This window comes from Anolis sagrei, chromosome 6, assembly GCF_037176765.1.
Source record: "Anolis sagrei isolate rAnoSag1 chromosome 6, rAnoSag1.mat, whole genome shotgun sequence".
NCBI classification, from domain to species: Eukaryota; Metazoa; Chordata; class Lepidosauria; order Squamata; family Dactyloidae; genus Anolis; species Anolis sagrei.
In genome coordinates this window covers 62,885,399-62,902,961 of record NC_090026.1, presented here as the reverse complement: position 1 = coordinate 62,902,961, position 17,563 = coordinate 62,885,399, and the positions used below count along the sequence as shown (strand labels likewise).

Genomic DNA, 17,563 nt, shown 5'->3' with positions numbered 1-17,563 from the left:
TGCTTCTCATCAGCATATTTTTATAAATGTCTTTGTCATAACTCAAACTAACTCAATAGAAGACCAGATAGCACTTACTTTGCATAACTCAAAGCTGACACAGTGTGAGGTTAGACATGCCAGTCCTGCCAAACAGCATGGGGGTCAGACTTGTTGACCCTGTACTGTTGGCAGTGGCTTGAGCTCTCTCATCCATATACAGTTTCAAATGCGGAAAAGTTTCTGGTGCACTGATTTATTGTATGCTGTTTCTGCAAATGAAACAAATTTTAACTAGACATCCTGTTGAGAGTTCACATAACAACATAGGCATAACTCCAATACCTGATTAACCTGATTAACCATTTCATTCTGTCCATTTGTCTGAGGGCGGTGGGTGGTACTCATTGTTTGTTTAGTCCTCCATAGACTCAAAAATGCTTTCCAAAGCTGTGGGTGAATTGAGTACCTCTATCTGCAATTATTTTGATAGGAACCATTGTATCCAAGATATGTGATGTATGAGCAATTTGCCAACTGTTGGTCTGTGAGTATCAAATTACTTGTTCTTGTTCAGAGAACAAACCAGTAATATCCAAATGATCATTTTCCCTTGATTTGTAAGTCCACTGTAAAATCCATGTTGATTTGTTGATATGTGCTTATGAGAAGGAGATGGTAGTCTGTTTTTAAGAAGCCTCGGCTCAGCCCATGTCCACATGCCCAATAGTATTTAGATATCTCACAGCTGTGGGCACTGATGGCATGTTCTGAATTAATTAAATACCTGGTAAGATCCAGACCTTAGTGTAAGATCTGGGTCTTACTAAGTGTGGACCCTGTGGGGATTGGACCTGGGGATCCCGTCTACACAACCATCTTGGTTTTTTTGGGCTCCTGAAGCCCGAAAGACAGAGAAGGCACCCATCCCTCCTCTCAAGTTCAGAATTTCCCCCTAAAAGTAAAGTAGAAAGTACCTGGCCGCAATTAAATTCCATCCTCGCATCCTCCTGGCACGAGGAAATGGCACGCTAGGAGACGGGGAGGCCAAGGAGGGATTTTTAAAACCTGCTTCGGTGTGGATTTTAGTAGTTTCTGGAAGGACCCTTAAATTGTCTTCTTTCAAAAGGACATGGATGCTTCTTCTTCCGCTTCCCTTTTTGCTGAATTGGAAGAGGACCAGCTGTTCATCAGGCTGAACTGGTGAAGAAGGAGTCAGGGCACTTCCAGATAGGAATAAAAACTGCACCAAAGCAGGTTTTAAAAAGCCACTTTGGCAGTTTTTAGTCTCCATGCCAGTTTGTTCTGAATTAAATTCAGTTTTACCAGAGGCATTATTTGGATGCGTCTGGTAAAACCAGGACAGGTCCCGGAATATCAGCCTGTCTCTTTTGTCTTGGGGGCATGGCAAGTCGCATCTTCAGTGGTATGTGCCAATCCATTCCCTTTTGATGAGCTCAAGGAAAATGAGACAGTGATGACAGACAACCCACATTCACAGAGGACTGATCTGTACTGGATCCGGCCTTGCTGTCCACAATGTTTTGGCATTTTGGCAAAACTCCAGGGTATTCCTAGACTTTCCTTGGCACAGCCATGAAGATTGGACATGGAGGTATCCAGGGGCGTCTTCAAAATTAGTGTGAGCTATTGAACCCATGTAACCAACCCCATAGTAACCTAAAATAAAACATACAAACCAACAACATACCAACATAAAGAGGAATCATGGCAACCCCAGATGACCATCATTAAAATTTCTGGTGATGCTAATAAAAGAGGGGAGATAATGTGATTTTATAGCTGTAAGTGGTATTGTTTATGTTTTAAATGCTTTTAACCTCATCTGTTTATTTAATCGTTGGATTGTTTAAGGCATTGAATTTTGACTCCACTGTAAGCCACCTTGAGTCCCCTTCGGAATCGAGAAAGGCAGGATATAAATATAGTAAACAAATAGTAAATAAAATCATGCATGAATTTCAAGATTCTACTCAATAAGTACTGTCAAACCTTACTTTCTATTCATTAATTGTTGACTGTGCTACTACTTATTTTTACTATTGCTGGTCTTCAAATCCAGTGATATCTACTTCTGCAACTACCAATATCTTCTGATTTATCATGTATTTCCTGTAAAATTAGCAAACATCATTATAAAATTCACACTTTTAAAAAAGTACTCATAGAGTTCTTTCCTTATAATCTCTATTGTAATTATTAATAATTCTAGTCTTCATTTTCTCTTGTTATAACACCATCAACTTATTATCAATTTTTGCTTTGTTAAGATATGTATAAGAGGAAAAATACTACTAATTATTAAAGTAATAACATCTTCTCATAATCATCCTAGTTACATTTCCTGATAGCCACAGGCTGTATACATTAGCTTAATGCCATAATCTATCCATCTATCTTTTATAAGATTTCCTTCCAAAATTTATTTTAACACCAGATGGATATCATAACTTTGAACCCTCCCAGATTGATAATCCAGTCAGGATAACATCTTCTTATCTTCTTCAATTTTCTTCATTCATCAACTTTTTGTAATCCTCACTACGTTTCTGATGCCCAGATGACAGCTCCTCCTCTCTAATAATAGCACCGTAGTACAGTATACTATGTTTTTCTTTGCAGAGTTGCTTGAAGAACCTTCCAATATTGTTATTTACTTTCTTTCTTATGATTAATAATATTTTCTTTGGCTCTTGTACAACTTCTCAATCTCCCCTCCTTTATTAACAACACCAGAAATTTTAATAATGGTAATCCGGGATTGTCATTTAATTGCTGTTATTGCTTCAGTTTTAACGTGGCTGTCAACTTTAAGACTTCTGTTAATATCAACTCTTATCTGGTTCAGTTCAGATCTAAACAAACTGAGTCTGAAAGAATCTCTTGCTTTCTGTCCATCTTCTTGACTGATTGATGCAGAAATGTACTTCCTTCTATATACATTTTGACAGCTGCCAAAATGCTGTCAAGAAGAAAATAGAGGGCCAACTTAAATGCAACTTTGCTTTTCTACCAGAGGATGTCACTGTCTCTTCTCAATGTCAACCTGGCTAGCAATAGAAAAGTATATGATTTTTCTCCATATACCCTTCTCTCATCAGTAGATAACACTTCCTTTCTCACATTTATATAGCTATTTTATTTAAGTCTTGGAAAGAATCTTTTTTAAGTAGTATGTTTCAGTTAAATTCTTATAATTTCCTTAGCTAATTCATGCAAATCTGTCAAATACAGATGTTGCTTGTCATGGAACCAGGTAATAAGGAACAACTGCTGAATACTCCTCTTCTACATAAGAGCCTTCTCCACTTTTTACTTGAAACAACCTGTTTGATTTAGTGGGCCATACACTCCTTTTATGATGTAGCTGAATGTTTGCTTTGTTCTCCTGTGACTTTGAAATTGAATTATGCCATACAACAGCAATATGCCAGGCCTTATGCAGGAAAGCGGATAGCTGGCCAAAACACCCGGGTCATGTTTCCAGGGAGTTTTTTGCTGTCATCACTTGTGTCTCTACTGGCAGTAAAAGTGTAGGATCTCAGACTGAGACATTAGTCCTGAAATAGCTTTGATATGATATATTTGTTTATGTCAGTTATTTGTATCTTGCCTTTCAGGATCAGGATACTAATTCTTCTCAAGTGATTGACAACAGATAAGATGATGAAACAATAATAGAATCAGAATGAATATGAAAATATAATAACATGAAGCTCTGAGCAAAAACAACTCCCCCGCCTCAAAAAAATAAACCCACACCAAAGCAGCAGGAAATTGAAAGAAATCTCTTGTCTCCAAAACTGGCAAGGACTAAAGTTATCACATACATGTGCCTTTTAAAAAATCACACTAAATTTCAGTAAAAGGGAAACAGAAGGAATGAGTGGAGAAATGTGAGGCAAGGGGAACTGGATGGCTGTGTACAAGGGCAGCTGACACTATAGTTTTGTCTCTTCCCACTTGTAAGTAAATATATATATATATATATATATATATATATATATATATATATATATGATCAAGCTCTAAATTTCAATAGGAATTGAACCTGAAAGTATTAAGCCAAAGGCTGCACAAAAGAGATTGCTTGTTATAACTAGGAAAATCTTCTCAGGTAATATGTTGCATTCAGAATTATACATATATTGGCACAGTAAAAATGTCTTCTTCCCCCCCCCCCCCTTTTTTTTTTCTTAAAGGAAAACCATTGCAGGAGGATTAAAATCCTAGGAGATTGTTACTATTGTGTGTCAGGACTAACCCAGCCCAAAACAGATCATGCTCACTGCTGTGTTGAAATGGGATTGGACATGATTGATACTATCACGTAAGTTCTTTATATGGTTGCATGCTTCATAGGAAACAGAATTACTTTTGTCACACAACAGCTGTGTAATCAAGTGTCTTCTAGCACGGTGACCCTTCAAGCATTTCTTTCTCACTTAGTTTATGTTTTAATAGAGCTTTTCCAATCCATTTACAATCACCTCTCTAAGATGACCTTGGAGATAAGGCCAAGGAAGAAAGTACTGAAGAAATTGAAGGATGTTTTCATTATCATAGTATTGCAAATTTTAAAATCTATTCAAAGTGAAATGCAGCTCAGTTGGAGTTTGATAAGTCTTATATGTTTGCTGTCTACCCAGCAAACAATGCTAGAACAGAGGGAAAAATACTCATTGATAAGTCTATAAATTTTAATTTTAATAAACCAACCAAAAAATCTGGGTCTTGTTCACAGACATTGTATTTTAACTTTTACTGAAAAAGGAGCAATCTCCTTATCTGAGTAGAGTGGCAAAAGGCAAGCTCTTGGTCCATCCCTGAAAAATCTCAATAAAGCACCGTTTTTGTCTACTGTATTGTTGCTCCCAGCAATATGTCCTTAAACGCATTTTAATAATGTTTTAAGATTGTCTGCACATTTCTTCCCTCTCCAAAACCTCTATCCCAATTACATGTCATCTGTTCACTCCCAGCATTATTTTTTAAATTTTTAATTATTACATTTGGCCCAGTCATAGGTTTTTAAATGTGTCGTGTTATTGTTAATTTTTTTGTTGCTTATTTTGCTTATGAGTTTATGTATTGTTTTTGTATTATTGCTGTTATTGTTTATTGTTGTATTGTGGGCTCGGCCTCATGTGAGCCGCACCGAGTCCCTTGGGAGATGGTAGCGGGGTACAAATAAAGTTTTATTATTATTATTGCTCCTCTGATGAGAAGTGTTGAACAGTTATTGTTACCACCCTTTCCCACCCAAACATTAAAAATGCAGTGAGAGTAATACTTCTTTTAGGTTCTCCTGGAATGAACTGTCGCCACTCTACTCAAAGAAGGGGACAGTTCCTTTTTATATAAGAGTTAATACTGTACCTTAACTTGTACTGTATTTTAAAAGAGACCATCTCCTTCTCTGAGTACCATGGCAAAAAGGACCTTTTTGAAAACCTGGACAGGAGATTAGTGGTGGCTGAGGCTGTGCTGGTGCTTTCCCCCCTCCAAAGAATAATCTCCAATTTATCTCATATCAAAATTCATAATTTTGGCCCAGAATCTGCTCTGGGTTTATACACGAGTAGATATGGTATCCAGACATCTGGAAGGTCACCACGCATGGCCCGTATCTTGCATTGTGAGTCAGAGGTTTCATGGACCTGCCCATATTTTAATTTCTCATATAAGTAGTCACTAAACAAATAATATGAAAAATGTATATTTTTCCAAGCCTCTCATTATTACTCATCAATATGGGCTGCAGCCTCCAAGACTGGAGGGAATTCTACAGCATTTCTCCATAATAACCCTTGATCTTTTGACTGTCCTCCCCCTCATATTTCTAGAACACAAGTCAAAGAACATGCTCCTTTTTCTTTTTACTCTACTCCCATAATGCCCACTGGATTTTCTATTATACATTCACAACAAAATATGTCACCTAAGATTGTTCTTTATCAATGGAGCATTAGTCTATTCAGAAAGCTGTACAGAGGGAAGGCAGAATGAGATGAACATGATTTTACACTAACAGAGAGAGGCTCCATTTAATAGTAAGAGGGATTTTTTTTGCCTTGAATCTGGGTACGCCTGTAGACAGCTCCACAGATGCACATCTTCTGCCGATGATACCTCACGAAACAAGACATGGAGACTAGGTGGATCAAACAGGTAATCCTCCTCTCATTGTTTTTTTCCCCTGATGGGGAGTTTTAAAGTAGAGAACTATTAAGGCTCTTGAAAGATAAATCCCAGTTAACCTCCTGAACCAGTGAGAATGAACTAGTAGGACTTTAGATGTTCTGGAATAACTACCACTTGGTTCTCTTGCACACAGTTCAGAATTGCTATACCCATCAGCTTCGGTTTGTGGCCATTGTGCTTGAAAGTTAAAAGTAGTGGGCAGGCATTGTAAGGAGCTATTGTGCTGTTGAATTTCAGCTGCAAATATTACAGTTATTGGTTCATTCTAGGATAAATGTGCAATATTTTCTTTATCTTCAACAACAGTGATTGTCTTGATACATGTAAACATTCCTTTTTTACAATAAACAATGTTATAATTTCATATTTCTATACCTTTTGTGAACATTTTGTTTGACTTCACACAAAGGCAAAAATGTCATATTTTTAGTTCAGAAGAACACTATACTATGTGGAAATATTTATTTATTTATTTATTTGCAGCATTTTTATCCCACTCTTTTCAGCCTGAAGGCAACTCAGGGTGGCATACAGATTGGCAACAATTAGATGCCATAAACATAGATACATATCAATTAAAAACATTCAATATCACATAATGAAAATCCATATAAAAACTAATTAAAACTATAATAATTGGTGTCTACCAATTTGGCTCCTTAACCATTTGTATCGTCTAAGCCATTCTGTGTTCATTATTTCATCATACTGTATTTATTTGGTAGCCGGGTTACCAAAAGCTTGCTCGAAGAGCCAGGTTTTTACTCTTTTCCAAAAGATCAGGAGGGAGGGGGCTGATCTAATATTCCTGGGAAGGGAGTTCCACAGCCAAGGGGCCACCACTGAGAAGGCCCTGTTTCTTGTCCCCACCAAGCATGCCTGCAAGGAAGGCAGGATCAAGAGCAGGGCCTCCCTAGACGATCTTAAATTCTTGGATGGTTTGTAAGAAGAGATACGTTCAGACTGGTAAGCTGGGCCGGAACCAAAAATCCCAAAATGTGCAATCATTGCAAACTATGGTATGTAGAAATTCTTAAGTTATGTGCAGTGGTGAGAAAGCTTTTGAAATTCTTCATTCTCTCATGCAAGAAGAAAATCAGCAATGGTTTACATACCTAATATGACACAGATGGACAGAGAAGATTGATATGAATCCGAGTACTTAGAAATTGATGTCTTCTCTTCCCAATTGGTGAATTTAAATAATGTCTTGAAAGCAATTCTGTCTCAAATTGTATTTAAAGGCATATTTTCTCATTTGCATGACAGATTAAAATAAAATTTACTAAAACACTTTCAACACCTATTTTTGATACCAATACTCAATTTGTTGTCACTGCTCTCAAAGCAAATATGCATTAGTAAATTGGTAGATTTAGGGTATAAAAATGTAAGTAAATAAATGTCAGTAGGAAGGTAAAAACACAAGTGATGTCATTTGACTGTATGTCAGTCAGTTGACTGAATGAACAGTGTCTTTGAAAAGAGTATACTTCAGCACAACATGAGCATTTTCCTAGGGAGAGAGAGGAGGAAAACAGAGTGCAAAGAAGATTGTCCTGAGCTCTAAATCACCTTTATAAGGGCTTTATCTTCCATCTTCCTAACTAGTTACCAGCAGCTCTTTTTAGTCCTCATAAGGGCTTTTCTGATACTCCCCTGACTGGTCCACTTGCTTGGGCCTTCTTCTTCACTGCTACCACTCCTCCAACCTATGCTGATGCTTGCCACTTCTCCCTGTCATATTTCTACCACCATTTCTGTCCTCTGCCTCTGTTCTCTTCTGTGTGTCCTACTGGGCTAGCATTTATAAGGAAGCTGCTGAGTGAATGCTACCACAGGAGCTTATATACCCCACACCAACCCGAGTGTTCTGTCGGATACTCAGGCCAGAGCCATCAGTCAAGGAGGTCACACCATTGACTTCATTCTCACATTCACCACAGCCAGATGTAGTGCACAGATCCTTGGATAGGAGACCACATGCCCTGTGTGACCACATGGTGGCATGCTGGCTCTGCTCTGCCTCAACTGCAGTAGGGTTGATTGATAAGTTGGGTGGTCTAATTTACAGGCAGAAAACAGCATTTTATGTGCAGGAAACAGCATTTTATGCATGCAAAACACTTCATGCAAAGTTGCTCTGACTAAGCCCTGAACTGTAACTAGTTTTTAAAAAGTACATCATAGTAATATTTAGAGAATATCTGAGTGAAATAAGCTTGATCATTTAAAATAAAAATATAAAATATTAACTGTAACACAGATTTTAATACTTCTAAATGGTCTGCATATTGAAGTTTTACTAGATACTGAGAAAAATATTTTCGCCCTTGTGCCTAGGGTAGAAATTTTAGTTTAGGAGAGCAAAGTAAAAGGATGATACATGCATTGTCCATTCTCACATAACTGCTCTAATTTTGTGTGTTGCAGATCTGTAGCTGAAGCCACTGAAGTGGATCTGAATATGAGAGTTGGCCTGCACACAGGAAGGGTGCTTTGTGGTGTCCTAGGTCTTCGCAAATGGCAGTACGATGTTTGGTCAAATGACGTGACTCTTGCTAATGTAATGGAAGCTGGAGGATTGCCTGGGTAAGTGTCATGCACAGGAAAAAAAAACTTCCGTTCAGAAAACAAAGTTCTCAAAGTGAAGAAACATTTTTTTAAATTACAGAGTTGGTAACCATAAAATGAAGCTATTTTACCAGTTACTACTCCCTAATACAGGTGCACAATCAATCTGCCAAGCATACAATTTTGGTGGAAGACTTAACCAGTCATCTTGTTGGGAATGTACATAGCACAGCAGGTACTGCTCCAACAGCTGGTTAACCCTTTCAGGCTGCCCGTCTCACAGTGGTTCTCAACCTGTGGGTCCCCAGGTGTTTCGGCCTACAACTCATAGAAATCCCAGCTAGTTTACCAAAACATCTGGGGATCCACAGGTTGAGAACCACCGCCAGATCTTGTAAGCTGTTAGAGGGTAATAGGCAGTACTCAAAGATTTTTCACCAATCCTTGTTTCTATAAGAAGCATTTTCTTTCAAAATTCACTTATCATGGGACAGAAAGTGAGGTGAAATCTTCTGAACAGGGACACAGATAGCAAAATAAACACCACAGGGATATTAACCCTTCCTTATGCTATCCAAGGCATCTATCTATCTATCTATCTATCTGGAATTACACTTTTAAAAGTCCCTGTTCCGACTTACATACAAATTCAACTTAAGAGCAAATTTACAGAACCATAGATGCAGGCAAAACATCAGGAGAGAATGCCTCTAGAACATGGCCATATAGCCCGAAAAACCTACAACAACCCAAAACCTATTTTATTCCTAACTTGGGGACTTTCTATATACAAAAGAAGCTAACACATCTGTGTTTTCCGGGCTGTATGATCCCTGTTCTAGCAGCATTTTCTCCTAACATTTTATCTGCTGGCATCAGGCCCATCTATATAGATGCAAGGATTTCGGCCAGATCTTGTAAGTGAATCTCCATTTCACAGCTAAAAGTTGTCACGGTTGTGGAAGGTTTGTATTGGCACTGGTCTCCAACTCTTTTTCATACCATTGGAATCTAATTGCTAACGACACTGTAAAGGGTGTGTTTGAGGGCTCCTTGTTTTGGCCTGTGATGTGTCATCAAATACCTCTTCTTCATTTTTCCTGCATCCACCACCCCTTCTCTAGGAAAGTGCATATAACAAAGACCACATTAGAGTGCCTAAATGGTGACTATGAAGTTGAGCCAGGATTTGGCCATGAAAGGAACAGTTTTCTGAAGAAGCATAATATTGAAACCTTTTTCATTGTGCCATCTCACCGAAAGAAGGTATGTCTTTATTTCTGGATGATGTCATTTAATAAGGCTTAGACTGTTGTAGTCAAATAAATAGTACTGTGGAATTATAAGCAGCTCACAAATATTTACATTTGATAGATGCTCCTCAATTAATGTGACCTGAATTGAATGGGAAATAGAAATGCTGCTGTTGAAATGCCATATTTAAAAAATAGTTGCTTTTCACTGTTGGAGAACTGGAATGTTTTTATTCTAAAAGTTCTTTACCAAAAATAAAACAATGCAAATATACCAGAAACTGTCAACAATTTATAAATATCTATTTTTCTTAGACACTTTAGGACACACCTTAATGTAGAACACAACATAAACAAGAAGGCAGAAAAAGCATTTATAATGTTCTGTTGCCCATAGCAATAGAGTGTGGTGGGATCATTAATGCTTGAACTACCATAATCTGAGAGGACTATCCATGTTAGCAGCAGAAAGCAGGCTTATTTATCTAGGTCAGGGTACTGGGCTAGAGGTGAAAGTCTGCCTTGTAATGAACAACACCCATGTTCTCTATTATGGGATGCCAACTAGCGGTGAACTCACTATTGATAAAGAAAAGATAATGCTCCCATCCTGCACACCTGAGATTAGGCTGATGATAATATTGGGATAGGGCTTCATAGATGGATTGCTAGAAATAGAAACTTAGTTCTCTTGCTCCATCACTCCAGAAAGAGATCCCAAAGGAAATACACCATTGGATCCCCATTTATGCTTCTGTAAGCAATGCAGAGTGATACAAGGAATTAATAGGGAGATAAGCAAATGGGAAGTGGACGCTTATTTCTTATTCTACCTCATACCTATGCTATTTTTTCTCACTTGCGCTATGATTTCAGAAATAATTGCAGATGGAAGGAAATGTCCTGGGATAGATACTTGCAAGGGAAACTCAGATATATGAGAAAGGGATGCAGCTCACCAGTTCCCTTCTGGAAACATCTTCTGAATATAGTTCAACCCAATTTCAGTCAAACACCTGCTATAATATTATAATACATCAAGGAGCTCAACAGCAGGCAGCATGAATTTTTCCTGTTGTTAGAGGGAAATTCGTTTTCATATATGAGATTCAATAGGCAATGCAGTCCTTTTACACATTGCAATGAAGAGAGACATTCTCAGGAACAGCGCCTTATTTTAATTTTTCTGCACAACTTTAAGGTGTTCTATTTGTTGTTCATATTACATTCGGAGTTGTACAGAGACATTCTTTAGATATTTTCAGGAAGTAGGAATTACTTGAGCAAGTTTGCAAATAACTTTTATAAAAGAGATTGTCTTTTAGAGCACAGATGGCTGACAAAGTTATGTGTTTTTGGATATACTAATAAACAATTTTGTGCACTGATAAGATATGTAGAAAATATATTTTCTCATCGTTATTGTGGTTATGAGGATAAATAGGAAATTATATATTTAAAAACCCAGGTGAAACAAAAATATATCCAAATCAAAGTGATATCTAGCTCTCTCCACAGCCCCTTTCTCTATATAAGGGCCAGCTGAAACAAAAAGAGAGTTTTGTTCATATCTGGAAAGAGAGAGCTGATAAAACAAAACAAACAACAAAACTTTATTTATATACGGCTCTATCTCCCCAAGGGGACTCAGAGCGGTTTCCAAGTAACATAATCAATACATACAAAGAAAAGCATAAACATAAAATTAACAAGACAATATAAGTATTAAAAACCACAATAGCACATATATTTAAAATACTCCTGTCTGTTCAAGACAGTTTCAAAGGCCGGGCCGAGCTAGTGCAATTTTAGAGGGCCCGGGAAATAGGTAGAGTCTATGGCTGTACATTTCCAGGACCTAATAGAAGAAAGTGACCTGGGTAATTGGTAGAAAAAGATATGGCCAATTTCAACAGTATCTGGGGCAGAACTAGAACTAGTCATTCTCAAAGGTTTGTTTAAACCACCAGGTCTTACGAAAGGAGGGGAGGGATGGGGCCTGTCTTATTTCTCCAGGAAGGGTGTTCCAGAGGCAGGGGGGCCACCACCGAGAAGGCCCTCTCTCTCATCCCCACTAACTGTGCTTGTGACGGTGGTGGGAGCAAAAGGAGGGCCTCCCCAGAAGATCTTAAAGTTCGCACCAGTTCATAGAGGGAGATGCGATTGCGGAGATAGGCGGGGCCCGAACCGTTTAGGGCTTTATAGGTCATAGCCTGCACCTTGAATTTGGCTCGGCAACTTATCGGCAGCCAGTGAAGCTGTTTTAAAAGGGGCGTTGTATGCTCCCTATAGTTTGCTCCAGTAAGGAGCTTGGCTGCTACCTGTTGTACCAGTTGGAGATTCCAGGCCATCTTCAAGGGCAGCCCCACATAGAGCACATTGCAATGGTCCAATCTGGATGTAACCAAGGCATGGACCATGCTGGCCAAGTCAGGCTTCACGAGGTATGGTCACAGCTGGCGCACGAGTTTAAGTTGTGCAAAGGACCTCCCAGCCACCGCCGACACCTGAGCATCAAGTGTCAGCGTTGAGTCCAGGAGGACCCCCAAGCTACGGACCTGCGCCCTCAGGGGGAGTGTAACCCCGTCACACACAAGTTGCCATTCAATACCCCAGTCGGCCCCACACCTGACCAGGAGAACCTCTGTCTTGTCTGGATTAAGCTTCAACCTGTTAGCCGTCATCCAGTCCATCACAGCAGTAAGACACTGGTTCAGGGTCTGGGAGGCTTCCTTGGAGTTTGGTGGAAATGAGTAGTAGAGTTGGACATCATCTGCATACAGATGGCACCCAACGCCAAAACTCCGGATGACCTCACCCAGTGGTTTCAAATAGATATTAAAAAGCATGGGGGATAGAATAGAACATTGCGGGACCCCACAGGTCAAAGGCCACGGGTCCGAGCAGGTATCTCCCAGCTTCACCAACTGGGAGCGACCCTCCAGGAAAGAGCGGAGCTACTGCAGAGCAATGCCCCTAAGACCCATTCCGGAGAGCCACCCCAGAAGGATACCATGGTTGGTATCCAGAAGAACCAACAAGGACGCACTCCCCCTTGTCAAGTTCTCTTCGGAGGTCATCCACCAAGGCGACCAAAGCCGTCTCAGTACCATGGCCAGGTCTAAAACCAGACTGCGATGGATCTAGATAATCAGAGTCATCCAAGAATCCCTGGAGTTGGGAGGCAGCCACTCGCTCTAGAACCTTGCCCAGGAAGGGGAGGTTAGAGATAGGCCGGTAGTTGTTCAGGACCGAGGAATCTAGGGATGCCTGATAATAACTGAAACCATTCTCCTTTGTATTTGGAAGGACTGCATGCTCCCTACAGAGGGGATCTGCTACTACAGCCTGTTATCACAGCATAAAAGTGAATAGCAACTTCTCCATTATCACGTCAAACACTGATTTATTGAAGTGACAGATGTTCATGTTCTACCTGCCTAAATGTATTAGAACTCAGCTATGCATCCATGGAATGTCTGCAAAACCGGTGGGGGGAAATGCTTCATGAATGTCACTTTTACATTAGCTGGTTCTTCCACTGGGCCGGCAGATCACTCATGAGGTCACTTGCTAGCACATGCCATGCAATGAAGCTTTTCATAGCTCTTGTGTACTTGCATACTGATTATTATTCCCCTGCAATTGTTTCATATAAAATACTTTTATCATGATCCCCCACTTCCACAGGGAATTGAATATAAGGAGAAAGAACCCTCTGAAATAAGAAAGAATAGAGGAAGCAAGACAACAAAAGAAGCCTAAACAATTTCTCATTTATCTTTAACAAGATGCAAGAACCGTGTTTTTTACATTTACGTTACTTGCTAGATTAATATTGCATCACTTCCCCCTAGAGTCGAAATGCTGGAATGTGGTCACATTTTTTATTCTCTGTTTCTCATTCTCTTTGACATTAATGTGATCTGGCTTTAGCAAGACACCAAGAAAAATAAAAAATCAATGTTAGCAGCAACAGATGGTTAGAAATACATTGCATTTCCCTGGTAAAATGCTTCCACTTTGAATTTAAAGAATGCACCTTACTTTCTCATAATTTGGCCTGACAGCATATGATATATGAAAGGTTTTTCGTGTACCATTTACACTTTCAAATGAGAACAGGTTCTAAAATATTCACAGCTTTTAAATATTTTATTTGATGTCTGTTACTATCCAAGCATCAGAGATGGAGCACTTCATTATTAATCTTCGTAGCTTTATCAGCACCTTTAAGAAGAGCTTGGATGAAGGAGGACTTTCTCCTCATCCTCACATTTTTTACAGTTACTTTAATTTGCTAAAATTAAGATGGAACCTAACCGGTATATCTATATGAATAAAAATGTAATGTTCGTTTGTGGGATTAACATAACTAAGAAAAACTAGACAAATTGACACCAAATTTGGACACAATACACCTATCAGGCCAACGAGTGACCATCACTCATAAAAACACTGAAAAACACAGCAGAAGAGACTACAAAAACCCAAAAAATACATTACAACACATGCGCAAAACCACATATATATGCAAACACACATATACACAAATACATACACACATATATACACATACAAAGCACATATACACAGACTGGGTCACAGCAATGCGTGGCAGGGACATTAGGTACCTCACATGTCAAGTCCCAACTACAGTGCCATTACAAAGCAGATTGAACTGGATTATATGGCTCTGTAGATGCGGCCTCCGATTACTATCAGACTATCGACAGTGAGAGTCATTAGATATTGTAAGACTAGAAATGCAGAAATATTTGTTTAAAAGATATATTTTTAAAAAAGGTTTCCTGATAATTGGGAGGCCCCATGGGAAAACTACGCAAAAGACCAGCATGAAATTTGTGTAATTTTCTCCTAGCATTCCAAAATCTGAAATAGTTATTGTGCAGGAAAAAATGTATTTATTTATTATTTTTTCTCCTGCTTTTCTCCCATGGGTTAGACTCAAAGCGGCAAACAATAATGATAAGAAATTACATGACACAAAAGCAAGATAAAACTGATAACAGATAACACAATTACAAACAGAGTTAATAAACAGAGTTAATAAATTCATCGTGTTCCACTAAAATTCCCTAAATATGTGGGGATTTGGTGATTCCTGTGCAGAAAACACCTTCCTTTGCAGATAACCTATTTTCAATGCGAAGTTCTTGGCAGTAGGCTGCAATCTCAAACTTATGTGTCTTTTGTCTAGTGAAAACTCTTATCTTTTTGAAAGAACTACTCATTTACAGCGCTCCATGCAGTCATGCCGGCCACATGACCTTGGAGGTGTCTACGGACAACACTGGTTCTTCGGCTTAGAAATGAAGATGAGCACCACACCCCAGAGTCAGACATGACTGGACTTAATGTCAGGGGACTACCTTTACCTTTTAGTCATTTACAGAGACATATATAAGTCTGAGAGTTTTTTTATTTGGGTATTTGTATTTCTCTTTTGTATGATAAAGTCAAACCCAAGGCAGCTAAACTTAACTTTTCCAATAACAATACAAATATAAATGATAACAAAATGAATTCAACGTAAAAACAGTTTGAAGGCATCACTATGAAATATAATATAAATGTTATTAACACCATAGCGTAGACTAAATTCATATCAAACACAAATCTAGTTTGTCATTTTCATTAAGAAATCAGTTTCTGCTGAAGTACCAACCATTTGAAACACTGCTTTTCCCTCTTTTGTATCTCATGCAATGATTTTTAAACTTGATCAAGGGGAAGCTCCCTGAGAGAGGTGTGAGGTTATGGTTCATATTCTCTGTACATTTGCAAGCAATAACTCAATTTTTGCTGTTTTCCGGGCATGGCTGTGAGTTGAAATAGAAAGTTAGTTGAGGCCATAAATATGGATGCCGCTTTCTTGTATACTGTATAGGGAAATATCCTGGATAATGGTGGATATTCTCAACTGTGCCCATGTTTCCTGTGCAATTGGCACAAGGACGAGGTTTTACTTACTAGATGGGTTGCTAGCACAAGGGCACAGGTATTTGTAAAAAGGAAACGTAGTAACCTTTCTTTCAGAACATAATCTCCCTTCGTTATTTTTCCTTGTTTCTTAATTCAATGAAAGCTTCCCTTTTGTGTCCAATTGACATAACAGGCATTCGGATCTGGACTGCAAATCTCTAATCCTGTTAAATAACACCATGTAGCATTTTTTTTTAAAAAAATCTGTTCCTAGTTTGAAAGTGTTATTTCCTATTTAATTGTGTGGTACTTACTTTGGAAGTAGTTGTTATACTCCAGAAACTTTTTTTGTGGCTGCCACAAAGTGTTAAAATTATGACAAGATGTTACAGAGTGTAATAAATATAGGTGGGACATACTGAGGGCATTTCCCACCTTTATTATTATTGTAATCTCTTTGATATAGCTGTTTGTGTATCTATTAGGTTTTTGTTTTTGTTTTTAAAAAGTGTTTGTATTAATATCCTTACAGATTTTTCCCGGACTTATCCTGTCAGATATAAAGCCTGCCAAAAGAATGAAATTCAAGACTGTCTGTTACCTACTGGTCCAACTCATGCATTGTCGCAAAATGTTCAAAGCTGAGATCCCTTTCTCCAATGTCATGACTTGTGAAGATGATGACAAGGTAACACATGCATTCTCGTTTAGTGATTTCTCCGTTTTTGTTATTTCTTGTAATAATAATAATAACAACAATCTTTATTTATACCCCGCCACCATCTCCCCAGAGGGGACTCGGGGGCGTACATGTCCCTTTTAAATCTTAGCTGAATTGAAGGTTCTTTAGATATCCACTCTGGTTTCTTCAGACACCTCCTATTTTAAGTTCTCACTGGAACTGTTTAAAATTATGCCTCCTTTATCTTTCTTTCAGAAACTCCTTTTAGTATTCCTGACCATGGGATTACACTTGATTTTCCCCTAAGGTTTCTGAAGGCCACTTTCCTAAAATCTGGAATGTGTCTCTGGTTGTGCTTGACTTCTCATTTCCATTGTATAACAAACTCTAGAAGAACGTTGTCAGTCCCACTTAAGGAACTTATAACCACCACCCCATTTGATTATGATTAGATCTAAAATATCTTGAATATCCTACATCTCAGTTACCATAATGATTGAAAAATTATGTAAGTGTATAAGTAAATGTTCCACATTTTTCCACAGAGAAGGGCATTAAGGACAGCCTCTGAAAAACTCAGGAATCGTTCTTCTTTTACTACAAATGTTGTGCATAATACTCCTGGAACCCGAGTGAACCGATACATTGGTCGTTTGATAGAGGCCCGACAAACTGAATCAGAAATGGCAGATCTACATTTCTTTACCCTGAAGTATAAACAAATTGAACGTGAGCAAAAAGTAAGTGATGATTTTAGTAACTTTATCAATCAAAGAAAAGAAGATATAAAGCTTTTTTTAAAAAAAACCCTTCTCTACACCCTAGAATAGGTGTCCTCAAACTAAGGCCCGGGGGCCGGATACGGCCCTCCAAGGTCATTTACCCAGCCCTCTCTCAGGGTCAA

General features: G+C 38.6%; 1 protein-coding gene across 2 annotated transcripts in view; it reads left to right on the top strand.

The window, feature by feature from the left end:
- Positions 1-17,563, top strand: part of ADCY1 (adenylate cyclase 1) — a 148,488-nt gene that overhangs the window by 92,374 nt on the left and 38,551 nt on the right. Inside the window, exons 5-10 of one of the 2 annotated variants that reach the window (XM_060781540.2) lie at positions 4,203-4,330; positions 6,097-6,171; positions 8,638-8,796; positions 9,903-10,044; positions 16,510-16,665; positions 17,205-17,399. In XM_060781540.2, coding sequence (XP_060637523.2) covers positions 4,203-4,330; positions 6,097-6,171; positions 8,638-8,796; positions 9,903-10,044; positions 16,510-16,665; positions 17,205-17,399 — 855 coding nt within the window. The remainder of the gene's footprint in view (positions 1-4,202; positions 4,331-6,096; positions 6,172-8,637; positions 8,797-9,902; positions 10,045-16,509; positions 16,666-17,204; positions 17,400-17,563) is intronic. The other variant, XM_060781541.2, reaches the window with a different exon arrangement.